The 20,726-nt window shown below is 44.5% G+C and overlaps 1 protein-coding gene across 6 annotated transcripts in view; it reads left to right on the plus strand.

Moving 5' to 3' along the window:
- jakmip3 (Janus kinase and microtubule interacting protein 3) overlaps positions 1–20,726 on the plus strand; it is a 36,478-nt gene that overhangs the window by 7,445 nt on the left and 8,307 nt on the right. The window contains exons 5-17 of one of the 6 annotated variants that reach the window (XM_079660286.1): positions 2,708–2,899; positions 3,315–3,428; positions 3,668–3,823; positions 3,916–4,050; positions 4,173–4,208; positions 4,379–4,450; positions 4,645–4,749; positions 4,852–4,980; positions 12,810–12,893; positions 13,093–13,155; positions 17,386–17,484; positions 17,619–17,717; positions 17,856–17,915. In XM_079660286.1, the coding sequence (XP_079516412.1) occupies positions 2,708–2,899; positions 3,315–3,428; positions 3,668–3,823; positions 3,916–4,050; positions 4,173–4,208; positions 4,379–4,450; positions 4,645–4,749; positions 4,852–4,980; positions 12,810–12,893; positions 13,093–13,155; positions 17,386–17,484; positions 17,619–17,717; positions 17,856–17,915 (1,344 nt within the window). The remainder of the gene's footprint in view (positions 1–2,707; positions 2,900–3,314; positions 3,429–3,667; positions 3,824–3,915; positions 4,051–4,172; positions 4,209–4,378; positions 4,451–4,644; positions 4,750–4,851; positions 4,981–12,809; positions 12,894–13,092; positions 13,156–17,385; positions 17,485–17,618; positions 17,718–17,855; positions 17,916–20,726) is intronic. The other 5 variants (XM_079660287.1, XM_079660288.1, XM_079660289.1 and 2 more) reach the window with 5 other exon arrangements.

Genomic DNA, 20,726 nt, shown 5'->3' on the forward strand with positions numbered 1-20,726 from the left:
AAACATGGACATAATAATAACATATAGGAGAGGAGATTTCCATCTCAAACGAAAACAAAACAAAAACAGAAGAAATAGAGCTACAGTCAGCACTTCAACATTTCACAAACAAAAATAGGTTGACAACCAAAAACCACCAAAAACACAACATGGCATATTTATTGTTCCTTTAATCCCACTCTACGTTAGAGCTCATTATTTCCCATTTCATGGCGTGTTGAGCCACTATTAACCTACTCTTCAAACACCTTCAATTAAGATTACTCCTTGAATGACTTTTAAACATGTATTTTAGCCAGAAGAATAGTTGTATTTATTAACTGTGTGCGTTCTTCATCTAAAAGCCCGAATACAATATTAAAGGGTGTAAATGTAAATTCAATATTTGCTGCCAAATAATTTGCAAAACATTATGATTTGTGTGGAAACATTTCATTATTGAGATTTTTTTATTTTTTTAACCTCTTTTCCGTTCTCTTTTTTGATGCCCCTTAGCAACGGTCATTACAGTCCTTGACAGTGGTCTGTTCTACTGGATTTACAACGTGCCACATGTTCTGAATCAATCAATCAGAACGTTATATAGCCTCCATATTATTATGGTTGACTGTGGGCCGCACATTTTTTTAAATTCTTAAGTGGGCCCTGAGTTGAAAAAGGTTGGGAACCGCTGCTGTAGATTCAGGAACCTCTCCACGATGAGGTGATGGTTCCTGTAGAGCAGGGGTGCCCAACCTTTTTTTAACCAATAGCTACTTTTAAAGTTGCCAGTCTGCCGAGATCTACCAGTCCCAATAGAGAGTTTGGGGGGGGGGGGGCTTGGGTGCTAGCGAACTGTCAACTGGGGGGGAGCCTCGCTGCGCGGAAACGGCGGACCTCACCTCTGTCGATGCAGCTTCAATGATGCCTTTTAAAAGCATAAAAAATTAAGGGCGGTGACGGCGAATCGAGCCGGCCCTTGACTACCGCCCGTTCTGTGATTCTCCAGATTCTCCAGATGGCCAGTCCGCGGAGGGTGGAAAATACATACCGGAATCATCCTCCCACTCGGAGTGAAAATGATATATTTTGGGCTTTTTTGCTTCTGCCATAATTGCGGTCTTGTGTGTGTGCGGACTGTCACTCCTGTTGCCGACAACGTCACCGAACTAGTGCCCACTGCCCACCAGCCACGCCCCGACACATGGGGTCACGCCGGCCAATCACAAAGCTTTGATGCGTTCAAGTGCATTATTCTGACACAGGAAGATTATGTTACAGGACATTAACGATAAAACAGAATATTGTTGTTCTATTTTTAGACACATCTTGCGATCGACTGGTTGGGCACCCCTGCTGTAGAGGAACCTCTCAACCACGATGAGGTTATGGTTCCCACCACTCTTTGTTGAAATTAACGTGTGGTTGGCGCTGTGTCGGGCGGTTTGAGTCCACCGTTCGTCTCTCCTGCTGCACCGCCGTCCCAGACTTCCTGTTTATACTGCTTATTGCGTGGTGTAACGCCTTTTCAGCCAATAAAAACCCCAAAAGCCAAAGTCGGATTAACCATATGGGCAACCTGGGCAAGTGCCCAGGGGCCCTTGAGCAAAGAGGGCCCTCAGTGACAAGATTTAAAAATGGCAGATCTTTTCTTTTTTTCGGGCACAACCTCTCTCATCATACATTGTTTTAAATGACACTCACTCTTCGCCATAAATGACACAGCTTTTCCATAGGGTCAAATTACTGTAGGTCTCACTATGTATGCGCTCAACTTTATTACAACGCAACGGCGGTGTATAGCCGAATCACAGCCCCACCCTTGAGCAACCACACAATTTCACGACATATTTTACTTTAGTAACTCTCGATGTTTGTGACAAATACAACTCCTCGTGTACTTGTACAGCCAGCCAGTCATATTTTGGCATTAAGTGGGGTGCTGCTCTGAGGTTTTGATTGATATTACCTAGGTCTTCTTGAGTCATACACTGTCTTGAGATCGTATCCATTGTATCTTTGTTTTGTGATGTTTGACTGAAAGGGCAAAAGGCTACACCTACTTTGGTTGAACTATGTGGCTGCGTCCCTGCTTTTGACAAATAGGTGTGCGATTTGACATGCCAGATTGACTGAATTCAGTACAAAATGTTGGTAGGATTTGGTAGGCGTGATGTTACTTGTTGGTACGTGGGTTGGGGGGGCCCATGAGTGCTCAGTGCCCAGGGGCCCCTGGAGGTACTAATCCGGCCTTGCCAAAAGCATTTACTTTAACAAAAACAGTCACTTGCTCCTCGTCCAATCAGAGAGGCCGGTCATCATGCGTCAAATAAAATACTCACCTGTCTGTCTACCTGTTCATCTCTCTATCTGCTTGTCTACCTATCTTTGTCCAACTTGTGTGTCTCTAACCTGCCAGCCTGTACGGTACTGTTTTAATTTGAAGTTGTCTGAAGTCCTTACCACCAGCTGCTCTTGCAGTAATAAGTAGTGTACCTTTCTTACTGTCCCTAATGTGCACAATGTAGTGACTGCTTTTCATCTTGTTGTTTACTTAGTTGTGTTCTCTGTATTTTATATGTCTGTGTTCTGTGTAATAATGTGTAACGTTGCTCCCTTCTTGGCCCGCTCAGCATTGTAAATGAGATTTTATCTCATTGCTTTTATCTGGTTGAATAAAGGTTAAATACAAAAATAAAAGAAAGTCTGTGTGCCTGTTTGTGTGCAGATGGATGAGATAAAGCTGAAGGACCGAGCGGTCAGTGTTCTGGACAAAGCTCTGGGTCTGCAGGCAGGTCACGCCCACCGCCTGCAGCTGCAGACGCAGGCAGCTGAGCAGCAGATCGCAGCGCTGAGAGATGCTCAGAGGGGGGGGGCCAGCCCCAACACTAACCCTGACCCTAACACCTGTCCTCACCTCGTAAGCCCCGCCTCCTACTGCATTAACCCCACCCACTTCCTGTTTAACCACAGCATCCTAACTCTACTTCCTGTTTAACCTTCCTACTCACTGGGTCACCAGGTGATGAAACCAGTTTACGGCCTGGGCTCATTTTAATTACCCGGGTGTTAGTTGTTTGACTGAAGTATTCGTCTGCAGTCGTTGCAGAAGTTTACGACGACATCACCTGCACTCCCTAAAGCTCTGTGACTGGCTGTGCTACTGAGATGCACCATGGGAGTAGTAGTTGAATCTCTTACTCTTGTAACTGTGTGTGTGTGTGTGTGTGTGTGTGTGTGTGTGTGTGTGTGTGTGTGTGTGTGTGTGTGCGTGTGCATGTGCGTGTGCGTGTGCGTGTGCGTGTGTGTGTGTGCGTGCGTTTGTGTGTTTGTAGTCTCAGGAGGAACGGGACACTAGAAGGTTTCAGTTAAAAATCGCTGAGCTCAGCGCCGTGGTGAGGAAGCTGGAGGATCGGAACGCTCTGCTGTCGGAGGAACGAAACGAGCTGGTACTGTGTGCAGTGTTGACAGTATGTTGTGTGTACTGTGTGTACTGTGTGCAGTATTCACTATGTGTACTGTGTGCAGTGTTTACAGTATTTTGTGTGTACTGTGTGTACTGTGTGCAGTGTTTACTGTGTGTACTGTGTGCAGTATTCACTATGTGTACTGTGTGCAGTGTTTACAGTATTTTGTGTGTAGGCTACTGTGTGCAGTATTTGCAGTATTGTGTGTCTACTGTGTGCAGCTGAAGCGGCTGCGGGAGACGGAGAGTCAGTTCCTGCCTCTGCTGGATAAGAACCGGCGTCTGAGCAGGAAGAACGAGGAGATGGCGCTATCGCTGCGTCGCCTAGACAACAAGCTGCGCTTCGTCACACAGGAAAACATGGAGATGGTAGCTATGGTAACCCCTGACCCTTTACCTCACACCTGCACAAAAGGGTTATAAGTTGTTATGATTTATCGACATGTTTATGATTTATTTACATATTTCAGCGGAGACCGAATTCTTTGAATGACCTGGACCGCAGCCGCTCCAGTTACCATGGTTACAGCCAGGACGAGAGGGAGATGGAGTTTCTACGTTTACAAGTTCTGGAGCAACAACACGTCATTGACGACCTGTCAAAGGTGAAGTACTGTTACACACGTATAACTATATACTACATACATTCTGTTGTACAGTACTAACAGTATTACTGCTACATACTGTTATACTAACAACAGCTCTAACCTCTGTGTGTGCGTTCCAGGCTCTGGAGACAGCGGGTTATGTGAAGAATGTTATCGTTAGTATTTCAATTCCTCACAAAGAAAACTACAGAAAAAAACATTACTCTAATTATGATGTAAAATATATTCAATCAACCCAAAGGAGATTGTAAATACTGTGTGTGTGTGTGTGTGTGTGTGTGTGTGTGTGTGTGTGTGTGTGTGTGTGTGTGTGTGTTTCCTGCAGGAGAGAGACATGTTGCTGAGGTACAGACGCCAGGATTCAGTCAGGAGGAAACGGACCTTCAGAGCCTGCAGAGTGAGGGTTCACAGTAATACTGATAGTACTACTATTAAAACTAACATTAGTACTGCTGCTATTACTGGTGTTCCAACTGACATTAGTACTGCTGCTATTACTGGTATTCCAACTAACATTAGTACTTTTGTTGTTACTAGGCGTGTCTGTAGGGACTTGAGGTTCCAGTCCCAGTAACGTTGTCTCCCTCTCAGGTCATAGAGACGTTCTACGGCTACGATGAAGAAGCTTCTGTGGACTCTGATGGATCGTCTTTGTCGTTTCACACCGATAGAACTCCAGATACAGAGCCAGAGGAGGTAGACACACACACACACACACACACACACACACACACACATTGTTGTTAACAGGATTAGCCACAGAGAACCCGCCTCCTCACTCCCATGTTCCTGTTACAGGTGTGTGTGCGCGAGGAGGCGGAGTTCCGTTTCCGTCAGCTGACTCAGGAGTACCAAGCTCTGCAGAGAGCTTACGCTCTGCTTGCAGAAACCAGCGGGGGAACCTACGATCCTGAGAAGGAGATCCGGGTGGGTTCTAACACCTGTGGTCAAAGAACCGGATTCTAAATCAAATCAAGTTTTATTTATACATTTTATAAAGCACATTTAAAAGCGATTTTTGGTCGAGCCAAAGTGCTGTACATGTAATAGAAACACATTACTACAATCACAATAAAAGACAACAATTTACAACAGATAAATAAAAAACACAGGGAAAAGTCAGGAGTCGTGCTCTGCTCTGACTAGAAGGCCAGAGAGAAGAAGTGTGTTTTAAGTGAGGAATTAAAAACCCCTAGGGTCTGGGCCGACCTCACATGGAGGGGCAGAGTGTTCCAGAGGGCCAGCTGCTGCGAAGGCTCGGTGCCCTCAGGTTTTGAGCCTGGCCTTGGGCACTACCAGCAGCAGCTGGTCAGCAGACCTTAAGGCTCTGGGGTGTAGCGCTGGAGGAGTTCAGCTATGTAGGCAGGAGCCAGCCCATTTAGGGCTTTAAAAACAAATAAAAGGATTTTAAAATCAATTCTGAACCGAATTGGAAGCCAGTGCAGTGAGGCCAGAATTGGGGAGATGTGGTCACGCTTTTTGTGGCCAGTGAGAAGACGTGCAGCGGCGTTCTGAACTAGCTGCAGGCGTCTAATTGAGGCCTGGTCCATACCCACATACAGACCGTTGCAGTAGTCCAGTGTTGAGGTAACAAAGACGTTAATAACCCTTTCTAGGTCTTTAAAAGATAAATACGACTTGGTTTTGGCCAATAGTCTGACTACGGTGCTGACCTGCTTGTTGAATTTAAAAGTGCTATTGAAGGTCACTCCAAGGTTCATGGCAGAGGGGAGGATATTTTTATTGAGAGAGCCCAGAATATCAACCGGAGAGGTTGGGGTCCAAAAAAGATGACCTCGGTCTTGCTCTCGTTGAGGTTAAGGAAGTTTTTGCTCTGCCAGGATTTGATCTCTATCAAGCAGTCCATCAACGGCTGTAGTGAGTGTTTGACATTTGCTTTCAGAGGCAGATAGATCTGTACATCGTCGGCGTAGCAGTGGAAGGGAATTTGTATTTTGTGGGAATTGAACCTAGGGTCAGTATGCACAGTAAAAAGAGGATGGGGCCCAGGATAGAGTCTTGGGGAACCTCACAGGTAAGAGGGGCTTTAGCAGAGGAGAAGGCACCTAGCTGCACTGAGAAGCTACGGTCTGTCAGGTAAGACCTGAACCATGCAAGGGCAGAGCCTGTGATGCCAGCGGACTGTTCAAGCCGTGACAACAGGATGCTATGGTCCACAGTGTCAAAGGCAGCTGTCAGGTCTAACTGTACCAGGACAGCTGAGTCGGCGGCTAGGAGCAGATCATTAAAAACTCTTAAAAGGGCTGTTTCAGTGCTGTGCATGGGTTTCAAGCCAGACTGAAACCTTTCATGGATGCCATGCGTGGTTAAGAACGACTGCAGCTGGGCGTAAACTACTCGCTCCAGGGCTGGGGTAGCATTAGTGTGGGCTGGCCTAAGAGCAGATACTTTTTTGACAAAAAATGTAAGAAACTTATCACAGAGAGTAGTCGATGGCACAATTGGAGAAGCATCACAGGGATTAATGATCGAATTGAGGACATTAAAAAGAACCTGAGGTGTATGGCTTTTTTGGGAAATTAACAGAGAAATGTGCTCTGTTTTGGTTGCTTTGACTGCCGTCTGGAAGTCGTAAAGGCAAGCACAAAGGATTTCTAAGGAGACATGGATGTGTCGTCCTACGTGCACGTATCTCTTGTGCACTTTGACTGTCAGCTAAACGCCTTCCACCATCAAGGACTAAAGACCGTAGATGTCTTTTATTAGCTTTTAATCATGAAGAAAGGCTGAAACTAGGAAATAAACACAATACAAGAAGTACATAAATATGCAGAAGAATATTTACACACATTATATGTTGAATCAACACCAAACATACACACATGTGGCTGTAGCACAAAATTATGGCAGTAGCTAACGGTAGGTCTACAGAGGAGTTTACAACACACATTAACTCATCTCAAAACTATTCTCCATAAACATATTCATTGGAAATTAAAGAACACTACGTTTATATCAATTGTACGTATCAATAATGCGACCAAAGGCACGGAACGTCAAGGATTAGGGCAGATTGTGGACACCAAAAAAACATGTGGCTGTCCTATTCACATGCAGCTTCCTTATGCACTAGGTCACATGGTACAAATGGTACATATTTTACACATTACGACAGCCAGCAGGGGGAGACAAATCCAACAAATGAACAACAATGTCCTGATGAGGACAGAACACTCCCTGCCTGGTATCTATTGATAACACCCATTAACTGAGCTTCTAAATATCAATGTTTGAATGTCACTACTTGCTCTTGTAGTCTTCCTCGGAGAGAAGAATGACTAAGTCTGTAATAGGTCTGAGGAAAAGCTTAGCACCTTCTTCTCTGGTGATCTTGACCTCTACAATGTCAACCTTTTTCATCCTTTCTCTTGGATGCCTTGGTGACCAATGCCAATGGCATTGCCTCTTTGCTTGAGAGTCTTTCACAAGAAAAATAGTTCCAACATCAATGTTTAGCTTGCTTCTGTGCCACTTACTCTTTGTCTGCGAAGTTGAGAGGTACTGCTTCCTCCATTTGCTCCAAAAGGCATCTGCAAGGAATTGAACCTGATGCCAGTGACGCTTGTACAGGTCTTTGGGGATGAAATCCCCCGGAGGAGCTGAGAAGGTACCTTTATTCTGTGTGAGCAGGGTAGCAGGGGTCAGCACCAATGGATCTGGAGGATCGGTGGATATTGGACCCAAGGGTCTTGCATTCATGATGGCCGCTACTTCTGCCAAAAGAGTTGTGCGAGCCTCATGTCTCTCCACACGGACGCTGTCAATATTTGAAGGAACCTGGAACTCCTTGCAGGCTCTGTGGAAATTGGTGCCTCTATCCGAGCGGATATGCTTCACTGGACCACGTATGGAAATGAACCATCTGAGGGAGAGAGACGCTTAAGGTTATGTGATCGGTTGTCTGGACGATGTCTCTGCCCCTTGAAGGGGGAAGGGGTAACCCAGTTGTTGGCATCATCCTTTCGGAACCCTTGTTCCATGGTCTTTATGAAGACCTTGTCTTCAATCGAGGGAGCTATTTTGTTATCTTCCTTAGATCTTTGGAACACTGTACACCCCAGATGGTCTTCTCCTTTGTCACAGGAAGTGTCATCACTGAAGTAGCTCTTTGTGGGGTCAGCTGACGTAAAGTCGCTGTATCTTTCTTTGATGAGGAGGCGATTCGGACAAGATTGAAAGAGAGATGGACGACCGTTCTCTAGCGTGCTTGTGAAGAGAGTGTTCACCATGGATGGCTTATGAACATTTCCCAAACAGACGTCTCCCATGATGACCCATCCTAGGTCGAGCCTCTGAGCATAGGGTGCATCGTGAGGACCATTGATCTGTTCCTGCACCTTGTGTACTCTTATTATTACCCTTTCAAGGAGAAGCAGTATTGGGGCTTGGTCGTCCATCTTAGGAATCTGAAGAGCTACAGATTTCAGGTGTGCGTGGTGGAGTGCAGCTTCTGGAGTGGGGATTTCTGATCTGTTGTTAGGAATCGGGTTACACTCAATTAGCGTAGGGAGAGATAGACAAACCTGCCCATTGAGAGATTCGATTTGGAAATCACTCGCTCTTCTTCCAGCTGTCTCTACCACTCCTGCGCATGTCTTCAGTGAGTAAGGTGACTTGGGGCTTTGTATCTTGAAAAGATCAAATAACTCTGGGCAAGCAAGTGATCTGTCACTTTGATCGTCAAGGATGGCATAAAGCTTTACTGCTTTGTCTGGATAACTTGAGTGGAAGACTCTAACAAGACATATCTTCGAACACGACCTGCCGCTCAGGTCTCCACCGCAGACGCTGGTACATAGGGCTGCAATGTCAGCAGGTGTACTTCCATCCTCCCTGCCATACCCTATGGCAGGGTCAATGCCCTTTGCCTTCCAGGTTGGGGGTCCTGGATGTAGAGCTGTGTTGTGACTTTCACTTTCGCACTCGGAGCACTTGACGCTCGCTTTGCAGTTTCAGGTAATATGTGATGTTGAGGCGCAACATCTGTAACAGATCCAATCTTCCTTAAGAAAGGCCTTACGATCTTCAAGGGATTTCTCTCTAAATCCGCGACATTTTTGTAGAGGATGAGGCTTCCTATGGATAGGACACTGTCTGCCAGGCTCCTCAGTCATCTTTTGAGTCATCTCTGCATCGGAGGGGGAAGACACGTCGGGATTATGGACTGAAATAGTTGTTCTATTATTGCTCTGCTTGAAGGCAGGCGTTTCTGAGTAAGACAGGGTGTTGTTGAACATGGTAAGATCAAAACTGGGGTCATTTCTTGTCATTGTTTGTTCGCAGACAAAGTCCACAAAGAAGGAAAATGGTGGAAATGGTACACCGTTTTGACGTTTGCATCTGGTGCCGGCACTGATCCATCTCTCTTGTAGGTTGTATGGTAACTTTTGTGCAATGGGGTTGACGCCATGTGAGGTATCTAGGAAGGCGAGGCCCGGTAGACCTCCCTCAGCCTTCGAAGAAAGAACAGATCAACAGATCGCCCAGCTCTCTCAACTTCTGAAATTCCTTGTTCGTCAACTTGGGGAACCCATCAAGTCTCTTGAAGAATGAGCTCTCAATAGCTTCTGGTGATCCGTAACAGTGTTCCAGTCTTTCCCACACCATGGCTAGCCCTATTTCAGGTTGGTTCACATTCATTGCTCTGATCCACCTTGCATGACCAGCAGACTCATTTCCTAGCCATTTGACTAGCAGGTCCATCTCATCGCTAGCCAATAAGTCTAGGCCTCTGACTGTGTTAAAAAACGAAGCTCGCCAGGCTCTAAAGCTTTCTGAACGATCGTCAAACTGTAACAATCCTGTGCTGACAAGTTTGCGGTAGGCAAAGAATCTCACAAAGTCTGTCATGCTCTGACTCTCGTCTGCGTTGCCAGCTAATGGAGTGCTGTGGTGTTGAGCTGGTGGACGGTTACGATCATTAAGTCCTCCTGTCCTCATCCATCCATGATTCTGTCCAACTTCAACTGGGTATCTTCGTTCTGATCTATGTTCCAACTTGACCAGCTGTTGAGCGGGAGCATTAATCAGTAGAGGAGAGTTATTGTCATTAGGTTATAGTGCAGGGAAACTCCCATCCTGCTGTGAAATAGCGCTTCCATGTCCATTAATGGGTTCCATTTCTGGCATTGACTGAAGGCTATCGTGTGATTTGGGATGTTGAAGTACGTATTTGGATGTACGCTCTTCGGGGTCTTCGGGTTTGAGTGTGAGCTCTACTTTGAAGCTATGTTTCTATTTGATTTGTTTTTGATCTGTATTTTTGAAAATTATGTAACTTTTTTAGTTTTTATCTTTTTTTAGCATATTGTTTATTGTTTATTATATTATAACTTAGTACTTTTTTTAACGTATTTAAGATATGCAACACTAAGCTGTCTGTGGCTCTTTCCTTTCTTCCATTGTGAAGCCGAGGATGAGGTTTCTTCGTTAGCGCTGTTGTTGTAGTCTTCTCTCTTAGCTGTAATGTAGCAGCAGTAACTTGTATCTGATCAAACCTGTTGTCCGGCCCGCTAGAAAGCTATTGTTTCACTGTGTAGTCCTAAGTGCACGTATCTCTTGTGCACTTTGACTGTCAGCTAAACACCTTCCACTATCAAAGACTAGAGGCCGTAGATGTCGTTTAATCGCTTTTAATCATGAAGAAAGGGTGAAACTAGGAAATAAACACAATACAATAAGTACATAAATATGCGGAAGAATATTTACACACATTATACGTTGAATCAACACCAAAGAACACACACACACGTGGCTGTAGCACACAATTATGGCTGTAGCTAACGGTAGTTCTACAGAGGAGTTTACAACACACATTAACTATCATCTCAAAACTATTCTCTATAAACATATTCAATGGAAATGAAAGAACACTACGTTTATATCAATTGTACGTACCAATAATGCGACCAAAAGCACGGAACGTCAAGGATTAGGGCAGATTGTGGTCACCAAAAAAACATGTCGCTGTCCTGTTCACATACAGCTTCCTTATGTACTAGGTCACATGGTACCAATGGTACATATTTTACACATTACGACAGCCAGCCGGGGGAGACAAATCCAACAAATGAACAACAATGTCCTGATGAGGACAGAACACTGGAGTTTGTCCTTTTTCCATTTTCTCTCTGCACGCCTGCAGGTGCATCTGAGGGCATGAGTACAGTCATTGAGCCACGGCTCAAGAGAACTTTGGTGCGTCTAAGCGTAAAAGGAGCAACGGAATCCAGTATTAGCGTACATTTCGAGTCAAACATGGAGATCAGCTCATCCCCACTAAGAGCACAGTTCACCTCTAATTTACAGATCGGAGAAGCATTAAAAACATCAGAAAACTGTGAGGCAGTCAAGGGGTTGATCAAACAAAGACGACGTGCAGGGGCACGTGATTCGACTCCTGCGGAAGGGATCGAGGTTGTAAACAGAACCGGTAAATGGTCTGAGATACGCGTTGCTGCACAGATTTCATCCACAGAGACAGACCGTCCAAACGATAACACTAAATCTAAGGTGTGTCCTTTTTCGTGTGTTGGGCCAGCCACGGACTGAACGAGACAAAAATAATCAAGGAGATTTAAAAAGAACCTAACCAGAGGTTTGGACTCGCAGCACACATGGACATTGAAGTCTCCGCAGATCAAAACACAATCATATTTCACAATGATCCCGGACAGAAAGTCAGAAAAGTCAGTTATGAAATCCTTATTGGACTTTGGTGGACGATACACGACTGCGCAGAGTATAGGCGAGGCCGGGGTTCAGTTCAAAAAGCTGCAACTCAAAGCTAGCGTAGCTAGTTACAGGGTGAAGCAATCAGCATTGGAGGCTAGCTCTAAACACTGATGCTATGCCCCCACCACGGCCGGTGGCACGGGGGGGGCTGAATAATGTACAGTCAGGAGGAAGAAGTACAGAAAACGGTACCTACTCGCAAGCGTGGACCCAGGTCTCCGTCAGAAACATAAAATCCAGATCACGAGAGGTGAAGAAGTCATTTAACAGGAACGTTTTGTTTGCTATCGACCTAGCATTTAGCAAAGCCATGCAAAGTTTTCTCTCCGGAGGTGCCGAAGGTGTAGTGCGTCTTAGTGGACGAAGATGTGCGTGTTGAACCCCGTGCGGGCCGGGAGCAGTCAGTTGGGCAGGAGGAGCTGTCAGCGAGCGCAGCAGAGGCTGCAGCTCCGGAAAGACCGGGCGAATCCACCGAACCCTCACATGGCGTGCAGCGGGAGGGCCATGGCATCTGATGCGTGGATAAGTCCCAGAAGAAGCCGTCAGATGTGCTTTTTGATGGACCAGCGCACCACCACGCTTTCCCCGTCGTCTAAAGCGCTTTCGGCGAGGCAGGATGCAGGGGAACCGGCGCAGGTAGGTGGGAATATCCGACAGTAGAGGGGGGGAGTCGATTTACGGTTGCCAGATGTAGGGTTGGGCAGCAGTATATACTCCAGTGAGGGTCTTAGGTGGCGGAGAGCTTGGCGATCGTAGACGAGCAGAGCAGAGACATTCTGACAAACATAAAACAAAAGCAGGAGAGCTAAAGGCAGAGAGCTGAGGGAGTGGCGAGCCGACACAGGCACCATCTTCCCACAGCGGCGCGCCGACAAAGGCGCTCTAACATCTATGATCTGACACAGACAGGGTTCTAACATCTGTGAAGAAATGGGGTTCTAACAGACAGTGTTCTAACATACAGGGTTCTAGCAGGTGAATGGTTCTACTCTGTGTTTCAGAACAGAGAACAGCTGCTGAGTGAAATCAGTCGATATCAAACCAGAGTTGCCGATCTGGATTCAGCACTGAAGCAACAAGGACTGGTAACACACACACACACACACCACACACACCACACACACACAGACTGTGAAACTTAAAGCTAATTTTTTTCAGTTTGGAGAAAAACATGCAGACTCTTGGCTCTACCTGACTGACCTGACGAAAAACTTAGAACATAGAACATAGAGCAGTAATCTGAGAGGTTCGAGAATATTGTGCATTCAATATTCTGTCCCTCAGGATGTGCAGTGGGTGGAGGAGAAGCAGGCGTTGTATCAGAGGAACCAGCAGCTGGTGGAGAAGGTGAGGCAAACTTTACATGATCACTTGATCATCCAGTATTATGACCATTATCTATGACGACAGTCGTTGAAGCTAACACACACTATAAACTGAAGCTAACACACACTATAAACTGAAGCTAACACACACTATACACTGAAGCTAACACACACTGTACACTGAAGCTAACACACACTATAAGCTGAAGCTAACACACACTATAAACTGAAGTTAGCACACTATAAACTGAAGCTAACACACACTATAAACTGAAGCTAACACACACTATAAACTGAAGCTAACACACACTATAAACTGAAGCTAAGACACACTATAAACTGAAGTTAGCACACACTATAAACTGAAGCTAAGACACACTATAAACTGAAGCTAAGACACACTATAAACTGAAGTTAGCACACACTATAAACTGAAGCTAACACACACTATAAACTGAAGCTAACACACACTATAAACTGAAGTTAGCACACACTATAAACTGAAGCTAATGTGACACTTGGGTCCTACTTTGCTGTTGCTTTCTTGTACTTCACCAGAGTCAGTTTGAAATGCCAATCAGCTTTTATTCTGCAAACCATGGAATGAACACACAAATCCACAGTTTAGCCACAGTACAGTGAGATGTTGCTCCAAAGCTAAGAATCCTCTAACACTCCTACAGTGATCGTATAGTGGTATCATTTGTTTAGAGAAAAATTATTCTAAATACAAACATAAAGAAACCCAATAACATGTATTACAAACATAAATCAATTTAGTTTGTAATTGTGACAATAAAGATTAATCAAATTACTTAGATGGACAGTATTCAATAATAGTTTGTTTTGGCGAGACACGGCAGGCAAAAACATCGTTTTTCAAGCACTGGTCAATTTTGAGATTTTGTGCTATTTTGATTCTATAACATGTTTTCTTTCAGGCTTTTGGAAGGAAAACGTACAAAATACACATTTAAGTGTTTATTTGACTATAGTTTGTCTATTTGCGTCAGTAGATTTCTCCTAAATTCACCAAAAGTTAGCTTTCTAACGTAACATAAAGTACCGCGACCGCTGTGTGCACCATGTCATCAGAGGTATCGTTAGAAAGCTGTGTCTCTCCTGCACAATCTCATCGGATCCAAATATGGTCGTTTCCTTTGTATCAGCAACCAATCGGGAAAGCACAAAGGGGTCTTAAACCAAGAAACGAAATCTCATTGGCTGGTGTCAATTTCAGACAACGTGATTCGTTCAGATGCGTCACGTGGTGTGCTAAAACACTTCCTGGTTAGCTTTCCGCTAGAAATTGAAATCTCAAAATGGCAAAAGAACGGCGAAAAAAAAGTTTACAGAGAAGATGACAACAATTATCCATTGCACGAAGCAAGGTTATACAAAAAAGAAATGACCCCGAACATGAAATACCTTCACTGAGTGCGTCGAGGCGCAAGCTGTCATCCAGAGAACAGGAGGGTTTAGCTAGCGCCTCGCTGCAATCTGTAAAGGTCGTTTTCTCCAAATGAGTTTTTTCTCCTACTCTTGAGTTCGAAATCTCAACTTCAGTAGCACGTAGACACACCAAACCTTCCAGTTATATTCCTATCAATATTATGAAGGCTTTTACAGAAGGGTTTGTTCATATATCATTCATAGCCTGAATTATACAACATTGTATATCTAAAAACATGGCAAAAATTGATATTTTAGGGCTGTTGACAGTATTTTCTGATTTATGGAGTGATAAAAAGAGATATCCAAAATCCCTTCTGTAAAAGCCTTAGAAACTAATATGACTACAAAATGAAACAAGAATTTTGAACCTGGCTTTATCCAAAGTTCAGATTTCGATTCCTGAAATGTGTTAAAATATGCACATGTTTGATGACATAATGAGTAATTTGCATATTTAAACATGCTATTTCAGAAAACTTGTAATACAAAAGACAATTGCCTTATTGTAAGTAATTAACTGGAGAAATTTCTAGCTGATACCTTTAAGTTAAAAAAATTACCGTATTCACCTGGGGTGTCTCGCCTTAACAGCTCAAAATAAACATACCTGCAAACCATGGAATGAACACACAGATCCACAGTTTAGCCACAGTACAGTGAGATGTTGCTCTACAAAGGAAAGTTTCACATCAGTGACGTAAATGCCACATGTACTCCACGACGTTAGCGGCTAACTAGTTAGCTGAAGAACGGCTCCCTCTCAGTTTATGTATAATTCTTTTAAAAAGTAATACACTACGGAATCTAAAGATATTCAGATAAACATAAAATATGACCAATAAATGTAGATAGATTATACACAGAATAGTACACGTAGATCACAATTATTATTATATTTACAACTGAGTGAACAGAGCAACAACTCACCCAAAGCTAAGAATACTCTAACACTGACGGATTCCCAAAATGCACCACATTCAGCGCAACATTAGCTTCCGGCTGCGGCTTTTCAAAATAAAATAAAATTACAAAACTATGGCTGTAGTCCCAGTTTAACAGGATTTAATAAAACACAGCTAACACACACTATAAACTGAAGCCAACGCACACTATACACTGAAGCTAACGCACACTATACACTGAAGCTAACGCACACTATACACTGAAGCTAACACACACCATAAACTGAAGCTAACACACACTATAAACTGAAGCTAACGCACACTATACACTGAAGCTAACGCACACTATAAACTGAAGCTAACACACACTGTACACTGAAGCTAACACACACTATAAACTGAAGCCAACGCACACTATACACTGAAGCTAACGCACACTATACACTGAAGCTAACGCACACTATACACTGAAGCTAACGCACACTATACACTGAAGCTAACACACACCATAAACTGAAGCTAACACACACTATAAACTGAAGCCAACGCACACTATACACTGAAGCTAACGCACACTATACACTGAAGCTAACGCACACTATACACTGAAGCCAACGCACACTATAAACTGAAGCTAACGCACACTATACACTGAAGCTAACACACACTATAAACTGAAGCTAACGCACACTATACACTGAAGCTAACAAATCACCATAAACTGAAGCTAACACACACTATAAACTGAAGCTAACGCACACTATACACTGAAGCTAACACACACTGTACACTGAAGCTAACACACACCATAAACTGAAACTAACACACACTATAAACTGAAGCTAACACACACTATAAACTGAAGCTAACACACACTATAAACTGAAGCCAACGCACACTATACACTGAAGCTAACACACACCATAAACTGAAGCTAACACACACTATAAACTGAAGCTAACGCACACTATAAACTGAAGCTAACGCACACTATACACTGAAGCTAACACACACTATAAACTGAAGCTAACACACACTGTACACTGAAGCTAACACACACCATAAACTGAAGCTAACGCACACTATACACTGAAGCTAACACACACCATAAACTGAAGCTAACACACACTATAAACTGAAGCTAACACACACTATAAACTGAAGCTAACGCACACTATACACTGAAGCTAACACACACTATAAACTGAAGCTAACGCACACTATACACTGAAGCTAACACACACTGTACACTGAAGCTAACACACACTATAAACTGAAGCTAACGCACACTATACACTGAAGCTAACACACACCATAAACTGAAGCTAACACACACTATAAACTGAAGCTAACGCACACTATACACTGAAGCTAACACACACCATAAACTGAAGCTAACACACACTATACACTGAAGCTAACGCACACTATACACTGAAGCTAACACACACCATAAACTGAAGCTAACACACACTGTACACTGAAGCTAACACACACTATTAACTGAAGCTAACGCACACTATACACTGAAGCTAACACACACCATAAACTGAAGCTAACACACACTATAAACTGAAGCTAACGCACACTATACACTGAAGCTAACACACACACTATAAACTGAAGCTAACGCACACTATACACTGAAGCTAACACACACTGTACACTGAAGCTAACACACACTATAAACTGAAGCCAACGCACACTATACACTGAAGCTAACACACACTGTACACTGAAGCTAACGCACACTATACACTGAAGCTAACACACACTATACACTGAAGCTAACGCACACTATACACTGAAGCTAACACAGTCTCAAAACCTTCTGGATGTAGTTTATAGCAGTGTTAGGTAACTGACTCCATGTGGGGGGGGGGGGGGGTTCTCAGGTGAGGCAGATGGAAGCTGAAGAGATGCAGCTGGAGAACGAGATCCAGGACATCAGAGACCAGAATGAACTGCTGGAGTTCAGGATCCTGGAGCTGGAGGTAAGAACTGATGTAAACAACAACGACACGCTAAACAGTCAGACTGATGTAAACAACAAGACATTTAACCGTTAGACTGAGGTAAACAACACGCTGTTAACTAGCTGGTTAACCTTGTTGTTATTACTCTTCAGGAGAGGGAGCGACGCTCACCTGCCATTAACTTCCATCAACTCCATTTCCCAGAAGGCCTCAGTCCTCTTCAGATCTACTGCGAGGCTGAGGGCGTCCCGGTGAGTGACAGCAACCTGTTAATAACTCGCGGTGATCCTCAGGTGTGACGGTACTTCACTTCTGACTCAGGTACATCGCCATGGCACATCGCGGAGTCATTGGTATTTCTGCTGACTCACGTTTCTCCTGTTCCTCAGGACATTGTGATCAGTGAGTTGATGAAGAAGCTGGACATCCTGGGAGATAACGCCGTAAGTGTATGTTGAATTTATTCTGTACGTGTTTCATATTCATGTATTCTGGACCTGAGCTCCTAAAGAGGAGCAGATCAGAGTCTAGTTTCCACCTGAAGCTCCATCACCTGAAGCTCCATCACCTGAAGCTCCATCACCTGAAGCTCCATCAGCTGAAGCTCCATCACCGCAAGCTGCATCACCTGAAGCTCCATCACCTGAAGCTCCATCACCTGAAGCTCCATCACCTGAAGCTCCATCACCGGAAGCTCCATCACCGGAAGCTGCATCACCTGAAGCTCCATCACCGCAAGCTGCATCACCTGAAGCTCCATCACCTGAAGCTCCATCACCTGAAGCTCCATCACCGGAAGCTCCATCACCTGAAGCTCCATCACCGGAAGCTGCATCACCTGAAGCTCCATCACCTGAAGCTCCATCACCTGAAGCTAGATCACCTGAAGCTCCATCACCGGAAGCTCCACCTGAAGCTCCATCACCTGAAGCTCCATCAGCTGAAGCTACATCACCTGAAGCTCCACCTGAAGCTGCATCACCTGAATCTACATCACCTGAAGCTCCACCTGAAGCTGCATCACCTGAATCTACATCACCTGAAGCTCCACCTGAAGCTCCATCAGCTGAAGCTCCACCTGAAGCTCCATCACCTGACGCTCCATCACCTGAAGCTCCATCACCTGAAGCTCCATCACCAGAAGCTCCATCACCTGAAGCTAGATCACCTGAAGCTCCATCACCTGAAGCTCCATCAGCTGAAGCTCCATCACCTGAAGCTCCATCAGCTGAAGCTCCATCACCTGAAGCTCCATCACCTGAAGCTCCATCACCTGAAGCTCCATCAGCTGAAGCTCCATCACCTGAAGCTCCACCTGAAGCTCCATCACCTGAAGCTCCATCACCTGAAGCTCCATCAGCTGAAGCTCCATCACCTGAAGCTCCACCTGAAGCTCCATCAGCTGAAGCTCCATCACCTGAAGCTCCACCTGAAGCTCCATCACCTGAAGCTCCATCACCTGAAGCTCCACCTGAAGCTCCATCACCTGAAGCTCCATCACCTGAAGCTCCACCTGAAGCTCCACCTGAAGCTCCACCTGAAGCTCCATCACCTGAAGCTCCCAAAGCTGCTGGACATGTTGAACCATGGTCACAGTTTAGTCACATGGTTTTATCGTGTTGATGTTGATGTTGTTATCATGTTGATGTTGTTGTCATGGAAGGTTTCCCATTTATCTAATATCCCCTCCTCTCCTCCTCTCCTCCTATCGAGGAGGGGAACCAAGGAGAGAGGAGTTGAGGAGTCGAGGAGGGGAACCGAGGAGAGAGAAGTCGAGGAGAGAGGAGTCGAGGAGGGGAACTGATGAGAGAGGAGGGGAAGCAGCAGGCGGTTAGAGAAATGAGAACTCCTCTCCTCTGAGCGGTCATTTTAAAGAGATGTCCATTAATGATGACAGGAGGCACAGCAGCCCTCTGTCTGATGGACAGATGTGTTCATGATGAGCCTCCTCTCTCCTCTCTCCTCTCTCCTCTCTCCTCTCTCCTCTCTCCTCTCTCCTTGGTAGGGTTGGGAACCGAAACTCAGTTCCAGATGAGGACCGATAAGAAAATGCCGGGTACCGGGTACCCATACAAAATACACAATTTTGGTTCTGCTTAACGGTTTCTAAACACGGTAGACCCTGTATTCCACCGGTTCCATCTGCGGCGCCGTGGCCCGGTGGAATACAGGGTAAGGGCGTTTTTCTCTCTTTTGAATGATATATTTCCCATCAGATTAAAGAGCAAACGGCTGAATAAATAATGTGCATACAATTGCGAGGTTGCTCGTTTTAAGGACAGACAATGAAAGGATAAGATGTCATTATTTAGTATAGTCAGTATAGTCCTATTTCTTAAAACCTTCGCTGTCCGGCAGCTATAACACCTTCTCTGCCGGATATGGAAGCCCCTCTTTAGTTTTTCACCTGCTGGGCCCAGAGTAACATGCTTTGGTGAACATAAACTAGAGGGGAACAGGCAACACCAGTGTGATTTTGGTGACGTTGTGACTCTCCTGGACAAAGTTGTAGGGGGGGTGCCATATCTGGCAGGAGAAATACCTGCTCTGCTGAACATGTTAAAGAACAGTGCAGATCTTCCCGATTGACACCAGGAAAAACCTAGTCTAAAATAAAGAACATTAATAGTGTGATGGAGGCACAGATATAAGATCAATAATACACTTTATTTCAGGACACCTTTCAAAACATTCAATGTCACCTTAAAATACAATAAAAAATAAAATTGTGTTGAGTAGGAAACCACAGAGGACAATTAGATTCAAAGGGGCAATTAAAGCGAGTGGAGCCAGTCTGAACACATTATCTTTTAGTCTTGATTGAAAATAACACAGTGTCTGACATAATGTTATATCATTACTGTTATATCAATGGTTACTATTCGTGGTTATCAGAAACTTAAACAACAGAGAAGGTTTTAAGAAATAGGACTATACTGACAAATGACATATTATCCTGTCATTGTCTGTTCTGTAGGAAGGAGGAACATAGCAGAGTGGGACTAGACTTAAAAACGGAAGTTTGTTCCAATACGAAGATTGTGACAGATCTGAAAAGTGTCCTTAAAACGTGCCTCCTTGCAATTGTATGCACATTATTTATTCAGCCGTTTGCTTTTTAATCTGATGGGAAATATATCATTCAAAAGAGAGAAAGTAAATAGTATCTTTCGTTTTTCCGCTTAGAAAACTAGGGAACGCTCAATAAGCGGGTTGACGTCACCTTTGCGCGTCCCCGCGAACAGGGCTTCAATCTATGG

This window comes from Notothenia rossii, assembly GCF_949606895.1.
Source record: "Notothenia rossii genome assembly, chromosome: 11".
NCBI lineage: Eukaryota > Metazoa > Chordata > Actinopteri > Perciformes > Nototheniidae > Notothenia > Notothenia rossii.